Source organism: Eumetopias jubatus, unplaced genomic scaffold (assembly GCF_037043125.1).
Source record: "Eumetopias jubatus isolate StellerSeaLion01/CBP00866 unplaced genomic scaffold, mEumJub1_p1.0 scaffold_10, whole genome shotgun sequence".
Classification (NCBI taxonomy): domain Eukaryota; kingdom Metazoa; phylum Chordata; class Mammalia; order Carnivora; family Otariidae; genus Eumetopias; species Eumetopias jubatus.
Genome location: NW_028274816.1, coordinates 123,905,643 through 123,918,106, shown reverse-complemented (window position 1 = coordinate 123,918,106; position 12,464 = coordinate 123,905,643). Strand labels below are relative to the sequence as shown.

Here is a 12,464-nt window from a genome sequence, read left to right as displayed (position 1 = left end):
GCTGGCTCTGATCTTTCTATTTCCACTAAAGGAACCACTCTGTCTTCTCACTGCTTCTTTTTAGGGCCTAAAACAGTGCATGGCACATAGGAGATGCTCAACAGTCACTGAATGAATCGACAGAAGGGAGAAATAAACAGCAAATTCAGGATGGGGAAAGATTTCCACACTTTAAATATCTTACAATTTCACTTGTCCATTATTATCTGGGTGTTTTGTTTTTTTTTTTAAATAAAAGACAGAAAGGGGGGGGAATGATTTAACAAGGCCAAAAAATAAAAATAAAGAAAAAATGGGGGAGAAGAACAGAGGCCCAAGAAGATTGAAAAAAAAACAAGATATGTACCCAGGAGTACGATTTTTAAGATAGCTATCATTCGAAAAGCATAAAAATGGAGTACAGTTTAGCAATTCCCATCACGAAAAGGATCCAGGCTCTTTGACCCAATAACTCCATTCCTGGGAATTATCCCAAGGAAATGAATTCAGAATTGGAACAAAAATAAAGAGGCGCCTGTACAAAGATGATTACAGTCACATTGTTTATAATAGCAGAAATCTGGAAACAACCGAAATGTCCAATAATAGGGGAAATGCTTTGGCAAATTACGGCATGTCCGCTGGATGGAATATCATGCGGCAATTAAAATGACCAAACAGTGCTGAGAGAGGTTAAAAAGTTTTGAATCCAGGGACACCTGGGTGGCTCAGCCGGTTAAGCGTCTGCCTTCAGCTCAGGTCATGATCCAGGGGTCCTGGGATGCAGTCCTACATCCGGCTCCCTGCTTCTCCCTCTCCCTCTGCCTGCCACTTCCCATGCTTGTGCTCTGTCAAATAAATTTAAAAAAAAAAAAAAAAAGTACTGAATCCCTTCTAAGTACCAGGCACTGTCCAACCCACCTTCCTTATCTCAGCCAACACTTCACAGGAGTCCAAAAGAAATCTATTCCTATTCCCTTTTAACTAACAAGGAAACTGAGGTTCAGAAAGCTAAAGAACTTGCCCAAGAGCCAGCAAGAAGAGTCCTGACGTGTACGTGACCTTCTGCCCCCCCAGAGCCCATGCACACCCTGAGGTCCTCACTGTACCCCTTCATGTCCTCCTTAGTGCTCAAGACTGTCCTTTCCGGATCATGACTGTGTTGGGGAGGCCAAGCCAGATCTGAAACAGCTAGCAAAAAGTGTCAGGGCACCTGAGAAATGCTTTTGAGAACAGAGCAAGAAGCAAAACAAGATGACAAAGGAAACCACCTTTCGGGGGGGCAAGAAAGCACAAAGAAAAGAAGCCAGAGGTGGTCAGTAAGACCAGGCGTCAGGAAGGACAGAGCAGAACCATGAGACACGAAGCCTGAAGGACAAGCAAGCCTGGAGCTTCTGGACACTGGGTCTGCCCTTCCTCACCCACTCTTCTCCCTGGGCCCGCCCTTAGCAGTGTTCAATAAATGTTGGCTGAAATACACACATCTCGTGGTATGTGGATAAAGCAAGAGAAAAGACAGAAGAGATACTAGAGTCAGGGAGATGAGTGGGCTGGAAATGGGGACCGCCACAGTGTGACCGCGGGCTGTGGTGGCCCACGGGGCAGTGGTGGCACTAAGGAAGGCGATGCACCATTCCTGGACTTCATCATCTGAGAACAGGTGTCAGGTGCAGGCAGGAGATTTGGCTTAGCTGGCGGCATGGCCTCCCTGCACCGTGTGGGCTGCTAGAAGCCAGAGCAAGCTTCCGGAGGAAACGGAGACAGTCATTTCATGGGAAAAAGTACAGAGATTCCTCCCGCCTGCTGGGGTAGGTACGGTTCTGCTCGGAGGCAGAGGGCTAGACTAGAAGACCTCCCCAGGTCACTCTGCTTTCTTAAGGCCAACCAACCGCCCAGCGCCACCACTCCCAAAACCAGGCTTACTTAAGAGGGCAAATGCCATAGATGACCCCAAGACTGGATAGAGCTGGTTATTACTGAAAGTGGGGGATCGCTATGTGGGAGTTCACCCTACCATTCTCTCTACTTTTGTACATGTTTGAACAGTTCCATAATAGAGTTTTCAAAACATGTAAACTCAAACCCAGGCATTTCATCTAAAAATCACCAGGGCCTGGCCCAGGCTTTGGGGCTGCCCTCTGGATCCCAGACAAAGCCACCAGAGTCTTAAAAAATTATTCTATGCCAACGGATTTTTCAGGAGGATGAGAAAGGAATTTGCAAATGCAAGGCAGGCAGTACAAGCAGGTCATCAAGACTGTCCGTGTTTAAGTCACAGCTTGGTCTCTCCTTGGCTGTGTGCCTCTGAGCAAGTCACTTAACCTCTCTGTACCTCAGTTTCTTCCTCTATAAAATGGGGATAACAATAGGACCTTCCTCACAAGGTTGCTGGGGGGAGTAAATGGCACATAAAACTCCTACCAGGGGGGCCAGGCATGGAGTAAGCTTGCAAAAAGTCTGCTGTTATGATACATCCATTTTGTAACATGGACAGTCACTTAATCGTACATCCATCTGATCAGTAATCTGGAGAAAACAGTCACTTAATCGTACATCCATCTGATCAGTAATCTGGAGAAAATGAAAAAGGGTGAAACCAGCCCTCTACTTCTGAGACCTCAGGCAGTGGTGTGAGAATAGTGCGTCCAGCGTACCTAGAGTGGCCCCGGCAGACCCAGGCCTCTACTGGCCAAGGGGCTAGAGAGGGCTCCTCCTTTCACAAAAAGCCAGCACGACAGAAACAGGAAGCTGCTTCCTTTCCTTTCCATTCTGAGCCAGCATTTCCTTTTCTGTTTTAAAAAGCATTCCTTGTCTGCAGCCCAGCCCTTCCCCTGCCCTCAGCAGCCCCAGGCTCAAACACACCCACAGCCATCTGCATTTCTCTTGGATTGTTTTCTGCCCACCGGCAAGGTCAAAGGTTCCTGGTAGACCCTGAGTGAGCACGCCCTTGACACCAGGCAAACTGGCACGCAGGGCCAGGGGCAGGAGCAAGGACTCCAGGCACCCAGACCTCTGCGGGCCTGCTTTCCTCACCTAGTTGGAAGGATTAAGTGAAATATATCTTTAAGTGCTAGTGTGGTGCCCACCACACTCTGCCTCCCTTTGGAAAGCACCTCCCTCGACAAAAGGCAACCCCACACAGCTTGGTAAGTCTAGGGAGTCACCAACCTCTCCTCAACCCACCTGATTTAAACTGAAATCTCAAATGGGACCCCAACATCATAAAAACATAAAGCTTAGCTGAAACTAAGGCTTCACTTTCTTGCCTCTTTCCCTGTTCATGGCTTAAGGAAGTATTTCCCCAACTATGTTCAGTGGAATAAAGAGCCCTGGATAAATAATAAGTTTGGAAGCACTTGCTGCAGGACTTCTCAGAGCCTTTAAAACATTAATCATCTTCAGGAATCTCCAGGAGAGGGCTGATGTGGCACATTCTCAATCCCCAGAAGGGCTCTTTCACAGATACAGTATAGGAAAAGCTGCATTAAGCCCTCTCAAGGGCCCCAGACTGGAGGGAGGGGGCTCTCAAGACAGCGCCCAATGATGGAGAACACTCAAGTCACTTTTTACATATGCCTGTAACTTTTTCCCCAGCCAGTAAAAACTCTGAATGCACCATGAATAAAGCTGGTCCTGCTCTACCATGCCCAAACCAAACCCTTGGGACTCAAAACCTTCCAGGTGTCATTCTGAAGAAAGCCCCACCACTCTATAAGCAGTTTATCTCACCAGAAAAGCAAAACCCTCACCAATGTTACAGAGTGGAGTCTGTAGTTTGTCCTGTGCAAAAAGTTACTTTTCCTAACCGCAGCTGGTCTTTCCACGGACTTCAGTATGCTTTCTTTCCCCTCTTTTCTTTTTTTTTAATTTTAAACACAAGTCTTAATTCATTCTTGCAATTATTCTGTGGGTGGAAAAGTGAAAAGAGGGAGAAAAATAGCAAGCAAACAGGATACTTCAGCTCCATTATTTTGAAAGGCAATCCGCCCAGTTAAAGCACACTGCTGCCTACCAAGGCCAGAATGGCAGAGAAATAGAGATGTATATAAATATATAGGTTTTATACGTGGCCGCAGCCCAAATTGAGGCTTTTTCGATGCAGATGAGAAACAGCCACGCCTAGGAACAAATGACAAGCATTTCTGATCCCAGCATCTATCCCCAGCGAACCCCTCTGCATCTCTACCTGGGGTCTGCGATAGGGCAGAAAGCCAAGATGGACGCAAAGACATTGGATTAAAAGGTTGTATCTTCTGGAAGTGTTAGCACATCATTTGTTACCTTGACATTAAAACCAACAACAATGTATTGCGGCAGATAACGCAACATCTGCACAAATTTAAGACAAGCAGCAGGCCCTACAGGAGTAAAAGTTCACACGCACCCAAGTCCCAGGAGATCTTTCAGTGGAAGGATAAGAAGCCCTTGAAAGTACATAGTCAGGTTCAAAGACTCAGAGAGACCATTCTGACTGAGCCCGCCCATTGGCTGGACTGGTTTTCAAAAAAACCAGTGGGCCCACGCACAGGATACCCCAAGCTGCTCCCCAAGAATCTCTCCACTGCCCAGGGTCCCCAAGACACCGAGATCAGGGCTGGGAAGGCAAACCCAGCTGCTTGCTTTTGCAGGAAACTCCTGGAAGTGGAGGACCCCAGCAGCACAGGACGGGTAGGAAGCTTGCTGCTGCCCTCAGTCTACATGGCCCCTGTGGTCTGAATCCCAGCCCAGTGCTTGGTCCCTCCTCCACCCGGTCAATTCTCTCATGGGATTCCTGCCGAGTCACTTCACCCTCAGGCCTTCAGTCTCCTCACCTGCCTGCACGATGACAGGGCTGGACCAGTTGGAAAGCCCAAGATCCTTTGAAACCCTCTTGCCAAGACACCCCAAATAGCTATCTGATCAGTATTTGTGGTTGGTGAGGAAAACGAGGCTCCAGTTCAGTGACGTGACTTTCATGAGCTCCTGGGGATAAAGACCTCACCGCACAGAGGCGCCCAACCTGATACCCAGCACCCCCTCGGCTGTCTTGGGCCAAAGAACATTCCCTCTTCTAATTGGTCAGCCCGAGCACCCTCCCAACTTTGCTGCAGTTTTGTGGTTACAAAACTAGAACCCACAGTCCTTGACACGTACCCCAGAACCTCAGCCACGGCAGCTACAAAACTAGAACCCATAATTTCTGACAAAGAACCCAGTACCTCAGCCTCGGGGACCATGTCCTTCCTGTCTCCTGTTCACAGTCCTCGATCTCACGGTGGATGCAGATGCAGGGGCAGGGGCAAAGGGGTAAATGCATAAAGGCTAACATTTTATAAATCCTGGCATTCATGTTGGGGAAGGGGCACTATATTATGCCCCAAAGATTTTATTTTATTTTATTTTATTTTATTTTATTTTATTTTATTTTATTTTATTTTATTTTATTTGAGGGAGGGAGAGCATGAGGTGGGGGGGCAGTGCACGCACACACAAGCAGGGGGGAGGGGCAGAGGGAGAAACAGACTCCCCGCTGAGCAGGGAGCCCCACGCGGGGCTCGATCCCAGGACCATGGGATCATGACCTGAGCTGAAGGCAGGCGCTTCACTGACTGAACCACCCAGGCGCCCCTATGCCCTAAAGATTTTAAAAAATAGGATTCGGATTGCATACTTTGAGCCAGCAAATTCTACTTCTAGGAAGCGACTCTCTGCAGCAGGATTTATAAAAGCAGGACCTGAAAACAGCCTGAATGGCCAACACTAGGAGGACTGGTTCGATGAACTGATGGTATGACCACACAACACAGCCGCCGACAGTGATGACGTATATCTGTGTGTACTGATGTAGAGAGAAGATCCTGCATTATAAAGCAATACACATGACATGCTCCACAAATATATACGTGCACGTCTGTAGGCAAATGCAGAGGACAGAAACACTGGAGGAATATACAGCAATACGTTAATAAGAATTAACCAGATCTGAGAGGTGGCATTATGGGTGTTTTTTTTTTTCTTTTGTTCATCCGTATTTTCATTTTTACACCGAACACAGACCATTATGTGTATCTCTAAGATATTTCTGTAAAAAGTAGAAAGCTAAAGAATAGTCTGCACATCAGAGGGTTTATTCAGAAAGAATAAGGCAGGTATCCATTAAAAAAATTATGAGCAAGCTGATCTCCAGGCAGCTTCTCGTTTCTCAGTGACGCCAGCCCAGAGCTGGTTGCATCACAGACCTGTCTTGGAGGATGTGCCGGGCTGCACTTCAGGGAAGCAGACCCAAGCCCAGCTCAGAGGCTGCAGAGCCTGGGGTGGCCACCAGCAGGCCCAGTCTTCGGGAACGGAGCCACCCAACCAACACCCCTGCGCTGCCCGTGTTTTGTTACTGGCCACTTTCCGGGGCTCAGCAGCCACGATCCTGATCAGAAGGGCCAGCACGGCTGCCAGCAGCAGTTGCAAAGTTCCGAATGCAGTTCTGGAGACCAGGCAACCCAGGTCCGGGCGCCTACTCGCTCAGTCTCCTAAGGCCTCTGAGCCGTGATGTCTTCATTTGCAAAATGAGAATAAACCCTCCTAAGGCAATATAAGTCAAGGGCGTAGCAGAGTGCTCGACCCAGAACAGGTGAACAAGACTGTTGCTGTCCCATGTCTGCCCCCACCGTGCGGGCAGGCCATTCCCATAACCCCAAAGGAGCCTACATGGCTTTCTCTTCGAACTGAATGCGAGAGCAGATTCCAATCCGTCTGTTCTGAAAAAGACGTATACTTTTTAAAAAGCACAGTTTAAAGAGGCTTGGTCGCAGGTGTTGCTACATCCCCCCCACAGCTGCAGACACCGTCACTGAGGACCAGACCCTTTGCAGTCCCTCTCCAGACCATGGCCAGCAGGCAGGTCCAGAACACTTGTGGTGGGGAATGCAGCTCCCCAGAATGCGGGGCCGGCCCAGAGGGGAAGGAGGCCTTCCCATTAGTGTCCCCAGGCAGCAAACCGGCGGCCTCCTGGCACTCACATGAACTTGGGCTGCAGACCCGGGTGACGCCTTCCTCCAGCACCACCCAGCCCTCCCCAGCCTCAGAAAACGGTAGCATCCTCTCCAGGCCACCGCTGAGGAACGCCGGGGGCAAGTTCCACCAGGGAAAAAGTTGCCAAGGCAAAAGGATACATCAGAGGGGACAGTGCCCCATCTCGGCATCCCTCCAGCAGGAGGCTGGAACTCTGGCAACGGAGCAGAAGGAGAGAAACGCCCCACTCTGGAGCAATGGCTGGTGGGGAAAGGGAAACCAGCTTTCGCTCACAGTTCTGCTGGGGACATAATTTGGGACACCAAGACTCTGGGAATATTTCCCACAACAACAGAAGGTTAGCCTGGCCAACCGTTCGGTCATATTCCTGATCCCTAAGCACTCAGCAAGCCACGTTACCGGACGCAGTAACGGTTCACCTGCCTGGCTCCCCAATGGACTCAAAAGTGTCCCCCAAAGACCAGGAGAGCATCCTCCCTATCTCAGAATCCTTGCCAGGGTGGCTGCAGTTAGCTCAGCAGGCGAACCAGTAATAACTGAAGGGGTGTCCAGTGAACGGATGTTCATGCAAACCCAAGGGCCTGATCTGTGAGGACAAAGGGCAGCCCTCTCCTTTCCAGCAGTTCTGGGGTGGGGGGGGAGGTTGGGACCACAGGGAGAGCTCAGGTACTCCACACAGCAGGGTTCTAACCTCTGCGTCACCCGTCACCCACAATCAAGCTGGGTGAAAGGCAAACCCCACCGACCTTCTGAGTAGCATCAAGTCCTCCCGTGGGCGCCTCCTGTCTCCCGGGCCACTCCTCAGCCAAAGCGGCCAGAGTGCAGACTGTACCTACACCACAGCTCTCCAACGTCACCTTCCCAGAAAGGCCCAAGGGCAAGATCCCTTGGGGTCTCCCTTCTCTAAGTCACTTGTAGAGGAGGGACTTCTCTCCATAAGAGCACAAGGTAGGAGACTTGGTAGGCCTTGGCCTCTTCTGGAAAGTACTAGCAGGTAGGCAGAAAAGGGCAAAGTTACCATGCCACTAAACGTGAATCTTCACGAGGCACTGCTCTCTCCCCAGAGCCCAGCACAGACTCGGCCCCCAAAGGATGAATACGTGAGGGAGTGAACTGGCCTGGGACTCCAGGCCCAGCTGTGAGGCCAGCCAGGTGTCCCAGTGTGAGCATATCTGGGAACGAGAACATTCTATCCTGCCTCGGTGGAGTTCTCAGACCCCCTAGGAGGGTCTGATGGAGCCAGGGCACCAGCTTCCGCTAGGATGAAGTAGCCTCACTGTTTACAAATTCAGACTCTTGAGTTCAGATTTTGTCTTCCTCCTTCCCCATCTAGAGAGAAGAAACTGTGTGGTGAAGGTTGGTGGATTTCCAGGAAATATTAGGAGACTGAGAAGGGTCGAGCACACTGGCTAGCAGGTAGGAGGCAAACATTAAAAAACCCTGGCTCCTTCCACTCTGTCGAATCCAAACAGGACCACTACACAGAGAAAAGTCCTCACAGGGCAGCTGGACATGCTGACCCCCGCGCATCATCACAGCCTGCAATCTCGGGCACCAGCAGCTGAGTCCAGGTCAGAGACTTCCAGGGGCATCCCACGTGCTGTTTCTGCCAGCAAGCACTTAGTGAACGAAGGCCAGAGCGTGCTGGGGTTCCTAACATCCTGGGAGAAGTCGGGCGCAGTTGCGTAAGCCAACCCCTCTGGTCGGCCCCTTTCTTCAAAAGCCAGGAATCCAGTGTTGCAAGCATAGGCTCTGGGGGCCCTGGCCTGGAATACGATGGGAGAGGAGCTTGCAGAACAGAAAAGAAAGCTAGAGCGGACATCACCACTGCCCCGCTTACCTCACTACATGCTGGTGGGACTGTCTCCTGGCCTGGGTCGCCCACCTCCAGGAAATAAGAGCCAGCTCTGTCGAAGTACCTTCTCCTGAAGGTGGCCTGGGTCGTGAATGCCACTGAACCCTCCCTCGAGAAAGTTTATAGGCAGAATCTTCTGGTAGTAAGACACGGACTTACAGACTCGCAACACTGCAGGTTTCTGTGGTCTCATCCCCATTTTACAGATGGGAAAGCTTGAGGTTCAGAAGTCATGGGACTTGCCCAAGGTCACCCAGACCCCCAAACCTGAACTCAAAGCTGTCCGCCCACTGTCCCTATAAGCAGAATTCTTTGACTACTTCCCCCCTATTTGATCAGTTTGGTAAATCTGGGTTTTGGAACTATTTTTAAACAGGGGCATGTGTAACAAACGTTTGATTCAACCCAACTGAGCGCCCTTTACTAAACCACTGAATTTAGAGCCATAAGAGCCTGAAGAGATCCACTCCAACCTCCCTGTCCAGGTTAGGAGGCTCAGGCCTCCAGGGTGAAGAGACTCATTCAAACTAGCTGGAGGCAGCCCTAGGGAACCAGTTCCTGGGGTCTAAATTCCCATCCCAAAAAACAAACCAGGTCCTGCCTTTTCAGGGAGTGGGGTGGACCCAAATCCCCATCACAATAGAGACAACAGGGAGCTGGGTATTTTCCCTTTGGACCTCTGCGTGGGTTTCTGGCCTCTGAATAAACACAGCCCAGAGACCCAAAGAGCTGGATGGATGCTTTGGGGTGTCCGGATGCCATACCTTCGCCAAAACAAAACAACCCTGGAAGTCAGCGTACCTAGAGGGCAAGGCACCATTTCCAGGGAACGAACAGTAACTGGTTCTCCTGTATCCACTCTGTGAACCAGGAGCTCTTCAGAGAGACACGGGGGACAATCCGAGAGAGGCCCACACAGAGAACTTTCTCTCATCTCAGTAACACAGCCATCCAACCAGACACATGCTACCCGACGACGATCCCTCCTCCCACAACTAAGCCACACAGGCCCCCTATTGTATCAGTTTAAAAATTGAACTCTGCTGGGCAAACACATTCGGCTGTGTTCAAGAAACCAGTTTCTCTCACCACTTGGAAAACAGCAGCGTGCATGCAAGAAGGGACAGCTGGGGGGTGGGGGGGGGGTTGTTGGTTGGTTTGTTTTTTAAGCAAAGCCCTGGTCATCACTGCTATAGCAACCAGAACAAAAGGAATAGCCAGCACTGATTAGATGCTTCCAATGTCCCTGGTTTTGTAGCTCTTAAGAAAACAGAACTGCAGGAGAGAAGTCAACCCCAAGCATTCTGGATCAAACAGGGATTCGGGCTTCTGGTGAGCTCAAATCCCTGACTGGCAGAGGCAATCGGCAATAAGGGGTTGGGGGGTGCAGGGAGGTTGAGAAATGAAGGTTCTAATAAAACAAAACATCCCCAGATCTGCAGAAGGCCAGATGTACCAGTGCAAGGCGGAAAGAAGGCACTTCTTCAAGATGGGGTAGCAACGAAGTGGCGCCTGGCATTTCGCAGCCTTTCGAGTCTCTGGACAAAAGCTAGTTGGGAATGCACTAGTTTCCCTCTATTGTGTATGGGGGAGGGTGAAGACTCCCCCGTTCTGAGAACCCAACCACCCTTCTGACTGGTTCTTCCAAATCCTTTTAATACTGCACCTCCCGGCTATAATTTGAGGGAGGAGGGCCTGCAGATCTTATTCTTATTTACACTGGAGAGCAGCTCCTCCAGAACCCCTTAAATAGTGTCATCTTCCCACCAAAAGCGTCATGCCCCAGCACAATCCTCCCTAAACCAAAATCCAGTGTGTGAGGAGGAGTGGGGGAGTCGGTGGGTAATTATATTTTGAGCAGAGAAATGCTGTGGCTGCGCGAACGGAAAGCACCAAATGCCTGAACAGTAAAAAATGCAGTTTCAGCAAACACGTTTTGAAAAGCGGCAGACAAAAATCCTGGAAGAGAGGAAAGGAAGGAACAAGCCCGAGTCCGGGGCGTGAGGGGAAGACAGAGAATGGCGGGCCTGTGGCCACACTTCAGGGGGACCCCCCACGCCTCGTCACCCCGGCCCACGGCTGCTCCTCACAGTCACACAGGGAAAAGTCCAGCGTGTGACTCAGTGGGAGAATGAGTCCTGCAGCCCCGCAAAATGGAAACGGGGTGGGGGCAGAGATGGGGAAGCATGGGATGCCCGCACGCAGCCCACCCCGCCCAGGGGCGCCTCCAGCCTCCACCCCAGTTCCCACTCCGCCCCTCCCCCCCAATCCCGCCCAAGGTGAGGAGCTGGTCCTGGGGGGTCCCCAAGCCGCCTCATCAGCAAGTGGAGGAAGGAGAGGAGGGGGCGGCCCGAGCTCCAGGATGCATCTGGGAAGGAGTGCACCGGGGCAGCGAGGGAGGTGCTGGGGGCCGCTTCCCGGGCGCGCGGCCCCCTTACCTCCAGGGTCCGGATCTCCTGCTGGGTGAGGTCGTTGGACACGGCGCACTTGGTACGCAGCCCGCGCAGGCTGCCTATGGAGATGTCGATGAGCTTCTGGAGCTGGCCGCACTGCTGCAGCGCCCGGCTGGCTGCGGCCCCGGGGCCCCCGTCCGCGGCCGCCGCGTCCCCCCCGCCGCGGCCCTCCTTCTTCTCCCCCATCGCCGCCGCGCGCAGCGCCGCTCTATCCATGCCTCGGCATCGGGGCCGCGGGGTGGCCGAGGCGGGGAGCCCAGGGGGCGCGGGCGCCTCGGGAGGGAATCCGCGAGCCGGGAGGGCTGGACGAGGGGCGCCCCTCGGCGCAGCCGAAGCGCGGACGCGAGGACAACCGGCCGCCGAGCCCGCCCCTCCCGCCCGCCCAGCAGCGGCGGCAAAGCGAAAGCCGCGGCGACCCGACGGCTGCGGCTCCCGAAGCTTTTAAGTGGCAGCGGGGGCCGGGTCAGGGTAGCTGGGCATGCTGGGACTTGTAGTCCGCGCCGCGCACCTGCCGCCCGGCCCGCGCCCTCGGGGCCCGGATCCGCGCCCGGTGCCCTGAGCCCCGCGCCCCGCGGCCCAGAGCTTCCCCCCTCGGCGGCGGGCTCGGGCTGTGCGACACCGCCCCGCCCCTGCGCCCCGGGAGTGGCTGCTACGCGCCAGCTCCTCCCCCGGATGCCTCGTCTCCCCCGCCCTACCCACCCCCCCAACCGGCCCCCCCTACACCGATCCCCCCCTACACACGGTACTCCCGCCTTCAGCCTGGGGGCTTCCCACGACCCCCGGATGGGGCGGGGCAGGGGCCCGGAGGGTCCGCTTCCTGCAATTCTGCGGCCGCAGCTGAACCCTTGGAAGATGGGGACAGTGGAGGTTCCAGAATTTCTATGTGGGTTTAGGGGCCGCCATCTAGTGGGAAGGGGCCTAAAGTACTTGTCCTCCAGCTGGTTCGCAGAGCATTGGACTCTTGATTGTCTATGCCAAAGGGAATTCTCAGGCCTGGAGAAAGACGTCAGGGCTTTCTTCAGGAACTTACTTACCCACCAAAATAAGTATCCCATCCCTCAGCCACCCCAACCCAGCAGGCGAGACCAGACGCCTGGGGTGGCACATTGATTTGTCATGGGCTTGGAGTGCTCCCGAGCACACAGCCTGGGCTCAAATTCACACTCTACCTA

General features: G+C 52.7%; 1 protein-coding gene across 1 annotated transcript in view; it reads right to left on the bottom strand.

Moving 5' to 3' along the window:
- Nucleotides 1–11,600, bottom strand: part of KSR1 (kinase suppressor of ras 1) — a 146,001-nt gene extending 134,401 nt beyond the window's left edge. Inside the window, exon 1 of the mRNA XM_028109359.2 lies at nt 11,278–11,600. Within this exon, the coding sequence (XP_027965160.1) occupies nt 11,278–11,508 (231 nt within the window). The 5' untranslated portion in view covers nt 11,509–11,600. The remainder of the gene's footprint in view (nt 1–11,277) is intronic.
- Between the last annotated feature and the right edge of the window lie 864 nt (nt 11,601–12,464).